Source organism: Mobula birostris, chromosome 11 (assembly GCF_030028105.1).
Source record: "Mobula birostris isolate sMobBir1 chromosome 11, sMobBir1.hap1, whole genome shotgun sequence".
Taxonomy (NCBI): Eukaryota; Metazoa; Chordata; class Chondrichthyes; order Myliobatiformes; family Myliobatidae; genus Mobula; species Mobula birostris.
Window position 1 is genome coordinate 91,053,206 of NC_092380.1, and position 12,517 is coordinate 91,065,722.

Consider the following 12,517-nt stretch of genomic DNA (forward strand, 5'->3'; position numbering starts at 1 on the left):
ACTTCACTATCTGCTAAAAGCAAAATAGTAAATGCAAGTGATAAGTACATAGAACATGAAAGTTATAGAACGAATTTGCAACCATGAATCAATTAATTTCCAATTTCATGTCCCTCAGGCAATTTCATTTGCTTAAATTTAAAACTCTATTTTAAACTTTAACTCTTAAATTTAATGCAAAAGTCTAGATGATTTTTATTATTCTTGTTCGATAGTTCTTCACTTTAAGATTACTAATTAGCCATCTCATTATATAATATTGGACCTAAAATAGACCATTCCAAGTTTGTTGAAACTTCTTCAGTCGGTCTAATGATGATTTGTGAATGCATCAAAAGCTAATTACCTTGCAACTTTATATTAGTAAGTTATCTAATTAAAAGAGACACAAATAAAACTGTATTTCATTCAACATTTATTGGACATTAGATATTCAGAGAGCACATGCAATTCTGGCAATACCGAACAAGGAATATAAAATAATCTTTTAATTAAAATATAAATACAGAAAAATATGTACCTGATAACAATTCCAGAAAAAAGAAAAAAAAAACAAAAAGTGGAATATACTGACGCAGTCAATGGAAGTCACCTTGCTTTCCTCCAACCATTTCCAACAACAAGATTGTCCTTTGGTCTGAAAGCCACATTAGAATGTGGGATATATAGGGATGTAGATTTTGGTTTCACTTTTTCCTTACAGGTTACTTTTTTAATGTTATCTTCTGAACATGGCACAGGGATGGGTTTCCATGGAATTGGATTGAAGTAGCTTGGAGCTGGATATGAACTTCCATCATAATATCCTACATTAATTACAAAATCAGAGTAAGGATTACATTATTCAAGATACCATTGAAAATAGTTAATACGTTAAAGAAATTTTGTCTCTTCAATTTAAACTACATGTGAAACAGTGGGTAATTTAATCTTTCCAACAGCAAAGACAACGAATTGGTCAAATGAAAAGCATTAAAAGATAATAGTGATGGTATTGTGCAGCACAGAAACAAGCCCTCAGACCCATCACATCCATACCAATAATCTTGTCCATCCATACTAATCCCATTTGCTATATTAGGCTTGTATGCCCTACCATTTAAGTGGTTGTCTAAATGTCTCTTAAAATTGGTGATTGTTATCTGACACCTTCAACATCTCTAGAAATTCTAGATTTGAACCACTTTGTGTAAAAAAAATCTCTTCAAATTTTCTTTAAAAATCCTCTCAACTTAAACCTATGCCCTCTGTTTTGATACCCTTACATGGGTATACATTTACAACTATCTACCCTATCAATGCCTTTAATACCATTATCAGATCACCCCTCTGTCTCCTTCACTCCAAGGAAAACAAAACCAGCCAGTCCAATCATTCAACATAACTAAAGTCCTCCAATAAAATAGCAACATCCTGGTGAATCTACTCTGCACTCTCTCCAATTACAATTAATCTAGCCCTCACTTTTATGGAACAACTTTATATAGTGTGGTGACCAACAGTCTAACCAGTGTTTTGTAAGGTGCAACAATGTTCCTTCTTTCATATTCCATACCTTGACCTCTGAAGACAAGCATGCCATCTAATTCTTCACTAACCTGTCTATGTTACAAATACAGATACAAATACAAATACAAAATTCAGATAAAAAATCCCCCAAAAGTGGTGTCACAGGTAGATAGGGTCGTAAAGAGAGCTTTCGGTACATTGGCCTTTATTAATCAAAGTACTGAGTATAAGAGCTGGAATGTTATGATGATGTTGTATAAGGCATTGGTGAGGCCGAATCTGGAGTATTGTGTTCAGTTTTGGTCACTAAATTACAGGAAGGATATTAATAAGGTTGAAAGAGTGCAGAGAAGGTTTACAAGGATGTTGCCAGGACTTGAGAAACACAGTTACAGAGAAAGGTTGAATAGGTTAGGACTTTATTCCCTGGAGCGTAGAAGAATGAGGGGAGATTTGATAGAGGTATATAAAATTATGATGGGTATAGATAGAGTGAATGCAAGCAGGCTTTTTCCACTGAGGCAAAGGGAGAAAAAAACCAGAGGACATGGGTTAAGGGTGAGGGGGGAAAAGTCTAAAGGGAACATTAGGGCGGGCTTCTTCACACAGAGAGTGGTGGGAGTGTGGAATGAGCTGCCAGACAAGGTGGTAAATGCAGGTTCTTTTTTAACATTTAAGAATAAATTGGACAGATACATGGATGGGAGGTGTATGGAGGGATACGGTCCGTGTGCAGGTCAGTGGGACTAGGCAGAAAAGGGTTCGTCACAGCCAAGAACGGCCAAAAGGCCTGTTTCTGTGCTGTAGTTTTTCTATGGTTTCTATGGTTACCACTTACAGGGAACTATGGACTTGAACCCCCAAGTCCTCCTGTTCATTAGGATTCGTAGGTGCCCTAGAATTTTCTGGAAATACACTTCCAATTGGATATAATATCAGTTTCTCCAACCCATATGTTTTTCAGCAATTTATAGAACATAAAACAGTACAGCACAGGAACAGGCCTTTCGGCCTACAATGTTATGCTGAAGCAATTAAATTAGTAAACAAATGGCTAACTATTTCTTGGAGGCAAACTATTTCAATTTTAATTGCCCTTCCCATTCTGACATGTTGGTTCATGACCTCTTCTACTTTCATGTTGGAGGAGCAACACCTCATATTCCATTTGGGTAACATCCAACCTGATGGCATTGAACATTGATATCTCTAATTTCTGGTAATTTTACCCCTTCTCACTTCCTCAATTTCCCCATTCTGGTTCCCCTCTTACCTTTACTCTTCTCACCTGCCTATCACCAACTCCACCCCCCAATCCCTTTCTCCCATGGCTGACTCTCCCCTACTATCAAATTTCTTTTTCTCCAACCCTGTACCTTTTCTACCTATCATCTGTTTACTTCATCCCCCCTCCCCCACCCACCTTCTAGCTTGTTCTCCACGCTTGATCTCACATGGTCTGTACATACTGGCTGTGTGGTGAAAAAGGCACAACCGCGCCTCTTTCATCTCAGACGGTTGAAGAAGTTTGGTGTGGGCCTCCAAATCCTAAGAACTTTCTATAGGGGCACAATTGAGAGCATCCTGACTGGCTGTATCACTGCCTGGTATGGGAATCATGATGCAGTCCCTCAATCGTAGGACTCTGTAGAGAGTGGTACGGACAGCCCAGAGCATCTGTAGATGTGAACTTCTCACTATTCAGGACATTTACAAAGACAGGTGTGTAAAAAGATCCTGTAGGATCATTGAGGACCTGTCACCCAACCACAAACTGTTCCAGCTGCTACCATCCGGGAAACGGTGCTGCAGCATAAAGGCAAGGACCAAAAGACTCTGGGACAGCTTCTTCCACCAGGCCATCAGACTGCTTAACTCATGCTGACACAACTGTATTTCTATGTTATATTGACTATACTGTTGTACATACTATTTATTATAAATCACTATAAATTACACATTTTGACAGAGACGTAACATAAAGATTTTTACTCCTCATGCATATGAAGGTTGTAAGTAATAAAGTCAATTCAATTCCATTCAATCCCCCCACCTGCTTATTCTGGCTTCTTCCCCTTCCCTTTCCCGTCCTGATGAAGGGTCTTGGCCGGAAATGTCAACTGCTTATTCATTTCCATATAGTGCTTGACCTGCTGAGGTCCTCCAGCATTTTGTCTGTGTTTCTATAGAAACTTAGATATTTTTACCAATATTCACGGAAGTTGGAGAATATAGATCAGACTTGAGTAGGTTAAACAGGAATTTGTTCTAGCTGCTAATCAAACAAGGGATGACAACACTCTATAGCAACAAAGCACTGCCCTGGCACAGGCTTACTTCTACACAACACAACAGCAAAACTAACTGCAAACTACTGACTGAAACAAATGCTACTGATAAGTCATCATATGGAGAGAATACCAAAACACAAAAGGAACAAACATAGGATCCTTGTAATAAATATAATGGTATCTTCTGGACTGCCCTCTGATATCCGATATGCATGAGAAGCAAAAGCCTACAGAATGCCAAAAGACTGCAAGGAGAGAAACTTCTACTGGGTATTTGTTAAATACTTTCTGAGCCTTTCTGTTATTCTGTTTATACTTGTGCTGTTTACTCGCAAGTAGAATTAACATCTAACTTAACACAGTGAAGATTTTCCCCTCTTTTTTTGACTATTAGTACTCATCCGTCTAAATTTAACGCCTAACTTACCACAGTGAAGAAATTCTCTTTTTTCCGATTGTAATTTTTGCTATTCATATCAGACAAGTTTGGAAATATATTAAGTGTACACCAAAAAAATAACGAGGACCACATTTCCACCCCCTCTGCTCCCTGCCCCCAGTAATTTCTGTTCACGCGATTATTCTCTATTCCATTTTCTGCTTTGCATCATGGAAAAACAAAACAATGTACATACATAATATATACAACTACTAAAGATAATGGAATTCACTTCCAGCCACAAATAAAATTACAACTATTTTACTTCTAACCTAATATATACAAACAGAAGCCATTTAACTTTTGTTGCAACCGACAGGACTCCATTATGATGACAACACATAAAAAAGAAAGCTTGTTTACTTCCATTTATTTTGCAGATTATAGACATGGAAATGTGTTGTAAGTCAGCAAAGTACCTCAAGGTCAACATGTTCGAGAATTATTAAGTGCTGTGTTTGGTGTGTTATCTCAGACTTTCAACATGATACTTTTAACATACTCCAGACTCCAAATTTAAAATAGTTTTTTTTGAGTATTAAGGCTTTACAGGGTTCATATGATAAATTCTAAGAACAATTTACAAACTTCTGTGTTTTCCCCATCAATAATAAGAGCACTGTACTTAACATGAGTTTTATTTGAATTTAACTGTGCAACATATACTGTAGCTTCAATGAGAGGAGCATTGTTGTGGTATTGTTTAATTTTTTGTATTTTTTTGTAAATGGTACAAACCTGTGAGTTTACCATTAGCATAAGCAAGGCTGCTCGGAACAATCCGTGGTCTGTTTTTCACTTTTTCTAACCACTCTTGGAAAACTTTGTCTGCTTTTTCTCTCCTTTCCTGCAATTCAGTGATTTTCTTTTCTTCAGCATTCTGAATGTATGAAGTAAATGTTATTCACAATATCACAAAACTACTGCTTACTGATCCAAACTAGAATTGGTAAAGCAAGCAAATACTCTCCTCGGTGAAATAGTGTATTGATTATACAGGAAGAGTGCTTACTATTTAACTCAAGACAGTAAAAGAACATTTCAACACTGTAATTTAGTAGCATACTGCGTAATTCAGATTATGGACTTAATGAAGTTAACTTTATCCAAACCAAGTCCTATTAATAGTGCAGAAAAATTACATTACATATTCAGTTGTATTATATAAAAATAGGTAATTTTACCATGGGTTATAGCTAGGTGGCTACAGTTTAACCAACTACTTGCCAACATTATCAGAACAATTTTTTGAGAATTAACAGAATTAGTTATCCTACCTTTTCCTGTTTCTTTATCTCTATTTCCTGAAGCTTCTTTTTCTTAAGCCATTCTTGAAATTTTTTACTTGATCTTTCTGCAGCACGCTCTCTTTCTTCTTCTTTGGCATTCTTTTCCTCCTGCTCTTTCTGAAGTTTCTTTTCTTTTTCCAGTTTTTCCTACAGTCAATAAATTATCCACAATAAGCTTATGTACAGATTCATATAAATCTTTACCTTGCTCAAGCAGGTTAGAACAAATAACAGATGGATTATGATCTTACATTCAAAAGTGATATATACTAATTTACGTCAATAATGCCAAACTTCTTACTTGCAAGAATTACTCAACAATGGACAACGCTTATAGTCATAGTCATACTTTATTGATCCCAGGGGAAATTGGTTTTCATTACAGTTGCACCATAAATAATAAATAGTAATAAACCATAAATAGTTAAATAGTAAAAAGTAAATTATGCCAGGAAATAAGTCCAGGACCAGCCTATTGGCTCAGGGTGTCTGACCCTCCAAGGGAGGAGTTGTAAAGTTTGATGGCCACAGGCAGGAATGACTTCCTATGACACTCTATGTTGCATCTCGGTGGAATGAGTCTCTGGCTGAAAGTACTCCTGCGCCCAACCAGTACATTATGTAATGGATGGGAGACATTGTCCAAGACGGCATGCAACTTGGACAGCATCCTCTTTTCAGACACCACCGTCAGAGAGACCAGTTCCATCCCCACAACATCACTGGCCTTACGAATGAGTTTGTTGATTCTGTTGGTGTCTGCTACCCTCAGCCTGCTGCCCCAGCACACAACAGCAACCATGATAGCACTGGCTACCACAGACTTGTAGAACATCCTCAGCATCATCCGGCAGATGTTAAAGGACCTCAGTCTCCTCAGGAAATAGAGACGGCTCTGACCCTTCTTGTAGACAGCCTCAGTGTTCTTTGACCAGTCCAGTTTATTGTAAATTCGTATCCCTAGGTATTGTAATCCTCTACCATGTCCACACTGACCTCCTGGATGGAAATAGGGGTCACCAGTACCTTAGCTCTCCTCAGGTCTACCACCAGCTCCTTAGTCTTTTTCACATTAAGCTGCAGATAATTCTGCTCACACCATGTGACAAAGTTTCCTACCGTAGCCCTGTACTCAGCCTCATCTCCCTTGCTGATGCATCCAACTATGGCAGAGTCATCAGAAAACTTCTGAAGATGACAAGACTCCGTGCAGTAGTTGAAGTCCGAGGTGTAAATGGTGAAGAGAAAGGGAGACAAGACAGTCCCCTGTGGAGCCCCAGTGCTGCTGATCACTCTGTCGGACACACAGTGTTGCAAGCACACGTACTATGGTCTGCCAGTCAGGTAATCAAGAATCCATGATACCAGGGAAGCATCCACCTGCATTGCTGTCAGCTTCTCCCCCAGCAGAGCAGGGCGGATGGTGTTGAACGCACTGGAGAAGTCAAAAAACATGACCCTCACAGCGCTCACTGGCTTGTCCAGGTGGACGTAGACACGGTTCAGCAGGTAGATGATGGCATCCTCAACTCCTAGTCGGGGCTGGTAGGTGAACTGGAGGGGATCTAAGTGTGGCCTGACCATAGGCTGGAGCAGCTCCAGAACAAGTCTCTCCAGGGTCTTCATTATGTGGGAGGCCAATGCCACCGGTCTGTAGTCATTGAGGCCGCTGGGGCGCAGAGTCTTCGGCACAGGGACGAGGCAGGACGTCTTCCACAGCACAGGAACCCTCTGGAGCCTCAGGCTCAGGTTGAATACATGGTGAAGTACTTCACATAGCTGAGGGGCACAGGTTTTGAGCACCCTGGTACTGACACCATCCAGTCCTGCAGCCTTGCTTGGGTTGAGACATTTCAGCTGTCTTCTCACCATTATGTGCTAATGCTACCTCCCCACACCACCACAAAGCAATCTATTTTTTCAACTCACTGATTAAAATCAAGATTATGGGGACTATTTATATTTCATTTACAGCAGAAAACAATTCTCTTATCACAGTAACAGCCCTATGGTAAGATATGATTGCAGTAGATTCAAATCCTTCACTATTATGTTAGATTTTTGCAGAACTTTCACAATTAAAAAAGCATTATTCATAACTACATATGTACTTAATGGATGATAGAACAGCTAGTTTGCAATTATGGTATCTCCAGAAAACCAGACTGAAGTTCAACATATCATCCCATCTTCTGTACTCAATAATTGATTTATGAAGGTAAACATGCCAAAAGTTTTTGTTACGACCCTATCCACCTGTGACATTGACTTTCCAAGAATTATGTACCTGTATTCCCAGATCCTTGTGTTCTACCACACTCCTCAGTGCCCTACCGTTCACTGTGTAAGACCTACCCTGCTTGTTCCAACCAAAGTGCAAAACCTTACACTTGAGTACATTAAATTCCATCTGCCGTTTTTCACAGCTGATGCAGGTCCCTCTGTAGTATTTCTGCTAGGGCCCCAGCAATTTCTGCACTTGCTTCCTGTAGGGTCTGAAGGAACACCTTGTCAGGCCCTGGGGATTTATCCACCCTGATTTACCTCAGGATAGCAAACACTTCCCCCTCTGTAATCTGTAGAGGGTCCATGAAGTTGATGCCACATTGCCTCAATTCTATCCACTCTGTATCTGTCTCCTGTAAATACAGATGCAAGGAATGCATTTCAGATCTCCCCCATCTGTTTTGGCTCCACACATAGATTACCATTCTGGTCTTCCATAGGACCAATTTTGTCCCCAGCAATCCTTTTGTTCTTAACATACCTGTAGAATCCCATAGGATTCTCCTTTAGCTTGCCTACTAGAGCAATTTTATACCTTCTTTTAGCCTTCCTGATTTATTTTCTAAGTGTTCTCCTGTATTTCTTGTACTCCATAAGCACCTTATTTGTTCCTACTTAACTACACCTGCTATGCACTTCCTTTTTTCTCTTAACCAGGGCCTTGATATCTCTTGAAAACTAAGGTTCTCCACACTTGGCTTTACCTTTTATTCTGACAGGCACATACAAGCTTTGTACTCTCAAAATTTAGTTTTTGAAGGCCTCCCACTTTCCAAGCACAGCTTTGCCAGAAAACAGCTTGTCCCAATCCACACTTGGCAGATCATTTCTGTTACCAGCAAAATTGGCCTTTCTCCAAGTTAGAATCTCAACCTAGGAACCAGACCTTTTTTTTTTGCATATTTACTTTGAAGCTAATGGCATTGGGATCGCTGGATGCAAAGTGTTCCCCTACACAGACTTATGAGATCTGCCCCGTCTCATTCTCTAATAGCAGAGCCAACATCACATGCTCTCTCATTGGGACATCTACAAACTGATGAAGGGAGATAATGGATCTGAATGTGTGGCTGAGGAACTGGTGCAGGAAGCAAGAATTTACATTCTTGGACCACTGGGGTAAGTTTCAGGGTAAGGATGAATTGTACAAAAGGGACGGGTTGCACCTTAATAAGCGGGGCACCAGCATTCTGGCAGCTAGGTTTGCCTCTGCAACACGGGTGTGTTTAAACTAAGTAGTGGGGGGAGGGGACAATCTGGAAACATAAGGATGGAGATAAAGGGAAAGTGAGAATAAGAAAAGTTAAGAATGACAGCAGAATCAACAGAGCAGAAAGCTCAAGGAGGGATCGTACAGTATGGCCAAGTGGTATAGGAATTGATATGGGAGGTGAGGGGAGTAATGAATTAAATGTATTGTATATGAATGCACGGAGTATAAAAAAATAAAGTGGATGAGCTTGAGGCACAGTTGGAAATTGGTAAGTATGATGTTGTGGGAATAACAGAGACATGGCTTCAAGTGGACAGGGCCTGGGAAATGAATATTCAAGGGTATACGTCCTATCGAAAGGACAGACTGATGGGCAGAGAGGGTGGGGTGGCTCTGTTGGTGAGGAATGATATTCAGTCCCTTGCGAGCGGGGACATAGAATCAGGAGAGGTAGAGTCAGTATGGGCAGAACTGAGAAATTCTAAGGGTAGAAAGACCCTAATGGGAGTTATCTACAGGCCCCCAAACAGTAGTCTGGATGTAGGGTGTAAGTTGAATCAAGAGTTAAAATTGGCATGTAGAAAAGGTAATGCTGCAGTTGTTATGGGGGACTTCAACATGCAGGTAGACTGGAGCAATCAGGTTGGTACTGGACCCCAAGAAAGGGAGTTTGTGGAGTCCCTCCGAGATGGATTCTTAGAACAGCTTGTACCGGAGCCTACCAGAGAGAACGCAATTCTAGATTTAGTGTTGTGCAATGAACCGGATTTGATCAGGGACCTCGAGGTAAAGGAGCCATTAGGAGGTAGTGACCATAATATGATAAGTTTTAATCTACAATTTGAGAGGGAGAAGGGAAACTCGGAAGTGTCAGTATTACAGTTGAACAAAGGGAAAGATGGTGCTATGAGGGAGGAGCTGGCCAAAGTTCAATGGAACAATACTCTAGCAGGGATGACAGTGGAACAGCAATGGCAGTGTTTCTGGGAATAATGCGGAAGATGCAGGATCAGTTCGTTCCAAAGAGGAAGAAAGATCCTAAAGGGAGTAAGGGGAGGCTGTGGCTGACAAGGGAAGTAATGGACAGTATAAAAATAAAAGAGAAGTATAACATAGCAAAGACGAGTGGGAAGCCGGAGGATTGGGAAACTTTTAAAGAGCAACAGAAGGTAACTAAAAAGGCAATACACGGAGAAAAAATGAGGTATGAAGATAAACTAGCCAAGAATATAAAGGAGGATAGTAAAAGCTTCTTTAGGTATGTGAAAAGGAAAAGAATAGTTAAGACCAAAATTGGGCCCTTGAAGACAGAAGCAGGTGAATTTATTATGGGGAACAAGGAAATGGCAGATGAGTTGAACAGGTACTTTGCATCTGTCTTCACTAGGGAAGACACAAACAATCTCCCAGATGTAATAGTGGCCAAAGGACCAAGGGTAATGGATGAATTGAAGGAAATTTATATTAGGCAGGAAATGGTGTTGGACAGGCTGTTGGGTCTGAAGGCTGCTAAGTCCCCGGGACCTGATGGTCTGCATCCCAGGGTACTTAAGGAGGTGGCTTTAGAAATCGTGGACGCATTGGTAATCATCTTCCAATGTTCTATAGATTCAGGATCAGTTCCTGTGGATTGGAGGGTGTCTAATGTTGTCCCTCTCTTCAAGAAGGGAGGAAGAGAGAAAACAGGGAATTATAGACCGTTTAGCCTGACGTCGGTGGTGGGTAAGATGCTGGAGTCAATTATAAAAGATGAAATTAGGACACATCTGGATAGTAGTAACAGGATTGGTCCAAGTCAGCATGGATTAACGAAGGGGAAATCGTGCTTGACTAATCTTCTGGATTTTTTGAGGATGTAACTATGAAAATGGACAAGGGAGACCCAGTGGATGTAGTGTACCTGGACTTTCAGAAAGCCTTTGATAAAGTCCCACATAGGAGATTAGTGGGCAAAATTAGGGCACATGGTATTGGGAGCAGAGTACTGACATGGATTGAAAATTGGCTGGCTGACAGAAAACAAAGAGTGGCGATTAATGGGTCCCTTTCGGAATGGCAGGCGGTGACCAGTGGGGTACCGCAGGGTTCAGTGCTGGGACCGCAGCTGTTTACAATATATATTAATGATTTAGATGAGGGAATTAAAAGTAACATTAGTAAATTTGCTGATGACACAAAGCTGCGTGGCAGTGTGAAATGTGAGGAGAATGTTATGAGAATGCAGGGTGACTTGGACAGGTTGGGTGAGTGGGCAGATGCATGGCAGATGCAGTTTAATGTGGATAAATGTTAGGTTATCCACTTTGGTGGTAAGAACAGGAAGGCAGATTATTATCTAAATGGAGTCAAGTTAGGAAAAGGGGAAGCACAATGAGATCTAGGTGTTCTTGTACATCAGTTACTGAAAAAAAAAGCATGCAAGTACAGCAGGCAGTGAAGAAAGTTAATGGCATGCTGGCCTTCATAACAAGGGGGATTGAGTATAAGAGCAAAGAGGTCCTTCTGCAGCTGTACAGGGCCCTGGTGAGACCACACCTGGAGTACTGTGTGCAGTTTTGGTCTCCAAATTTGAGGAAGGACATTCTTGCTATTGAGGGAGTGCAGCGTAGGTTCACAAGGTTAATTCCCGGGATGGCGGGACTGTCATATGTTGAAAGATTGGAGCGACTGGGCTTGTATACTCTGGAATTTAGAAGGCTGAGAGGGGATCTTATTGAAACATATAAGATTATTAAGGGATTGGACACACTGCAGGCAGGAAGCATGTTCCCGCTGATGGGTGAGTCCAGAACCAGAGGCCACAGTTTAAAAATAAGGGGTAGGCCATCTAGAGCGGAGTTGAGGAAAAATTTTTTCACCCAGAGAGTGGTGGATATATGGAATGCTTTGCCCCAGAAGGCTGTGGAGGCCAAGTCTCTGGATGCTTTCATAAAAGAGATGGATAGAGCTCTTAAAGATAGCAGAATCAAAGGTTATGGGGATAAGGCAGGAACTTGATACTGATTGTGGGTGATCAGCCATGATCACAGTGAATGGCGGTGCTGGCTCGAAGGGCCGAATGGCCTACTCCTGCACCTATTGTCTATTGTCTATTGAAACTTTCCTGAACATATTTGACAAATTCTATGCACCTAGTCTTTTTACAGTGTGGGATTTCCAGTCAATATGTGGAAAGTTAAAATCACCCACTACCTTATGTTTTTTACAACAGTCTGCAATCTTTTTTACAAATTTGTTCCTCTAAATCCCTAGGACTGCTGGGTGGCCTGTAATTAATGTGGTCATACCTTTCTTATTTTTCTTTTCCATCATAACACCTCACTAGTCGTGTTCCACAGTCTGTCCTGACGGAGCACTGCCGTGACATTTTCCCTGACTAGTAACGCCACCCCTCCTCCTTTAATCTCTCCCGCTCTGTCACATCCAAAGGAACAGAATCCCAGAATACTGAGCTACCAGTCTTGTCCCTCCTGTAACCTAGTCTCACTAA

The 12,517-nt window shown here is 40.8% G+C and overlaps 1 protein-coding gene across 1 annotated transcript in view; it reads right to left on the reverse strand.

Moving 5' to 3' along the window:
- Positions 1-398: 398 nt before the first annotated feature.
- The window catches only part of LOC140205551 (uncharacterized), a 28,473-nt gene continuing 16,354 nt past the window's right edge, over positions 399-12,517 (reverse strand). Inside the window, exons 6-8 of the mRNA XM_072273168.1 lie at positions 5,517-5,675; positions 4,978-5,119; positions 399-806 (exon numbers count right to left, since the gene is read on the reverse strand). Of these exons, the coding sequence (XP_072129269.1) occupies positions 589-806; positions 4,978-5,119; positions 5,517-5,675 (519 nt within the window). The 3' untranslated portion in view covers positions 399-588. The remainder of the gene's footprint in view (positions 807-4,977; positions 5,120-5,516; positions 5,676-12,517) is intronic.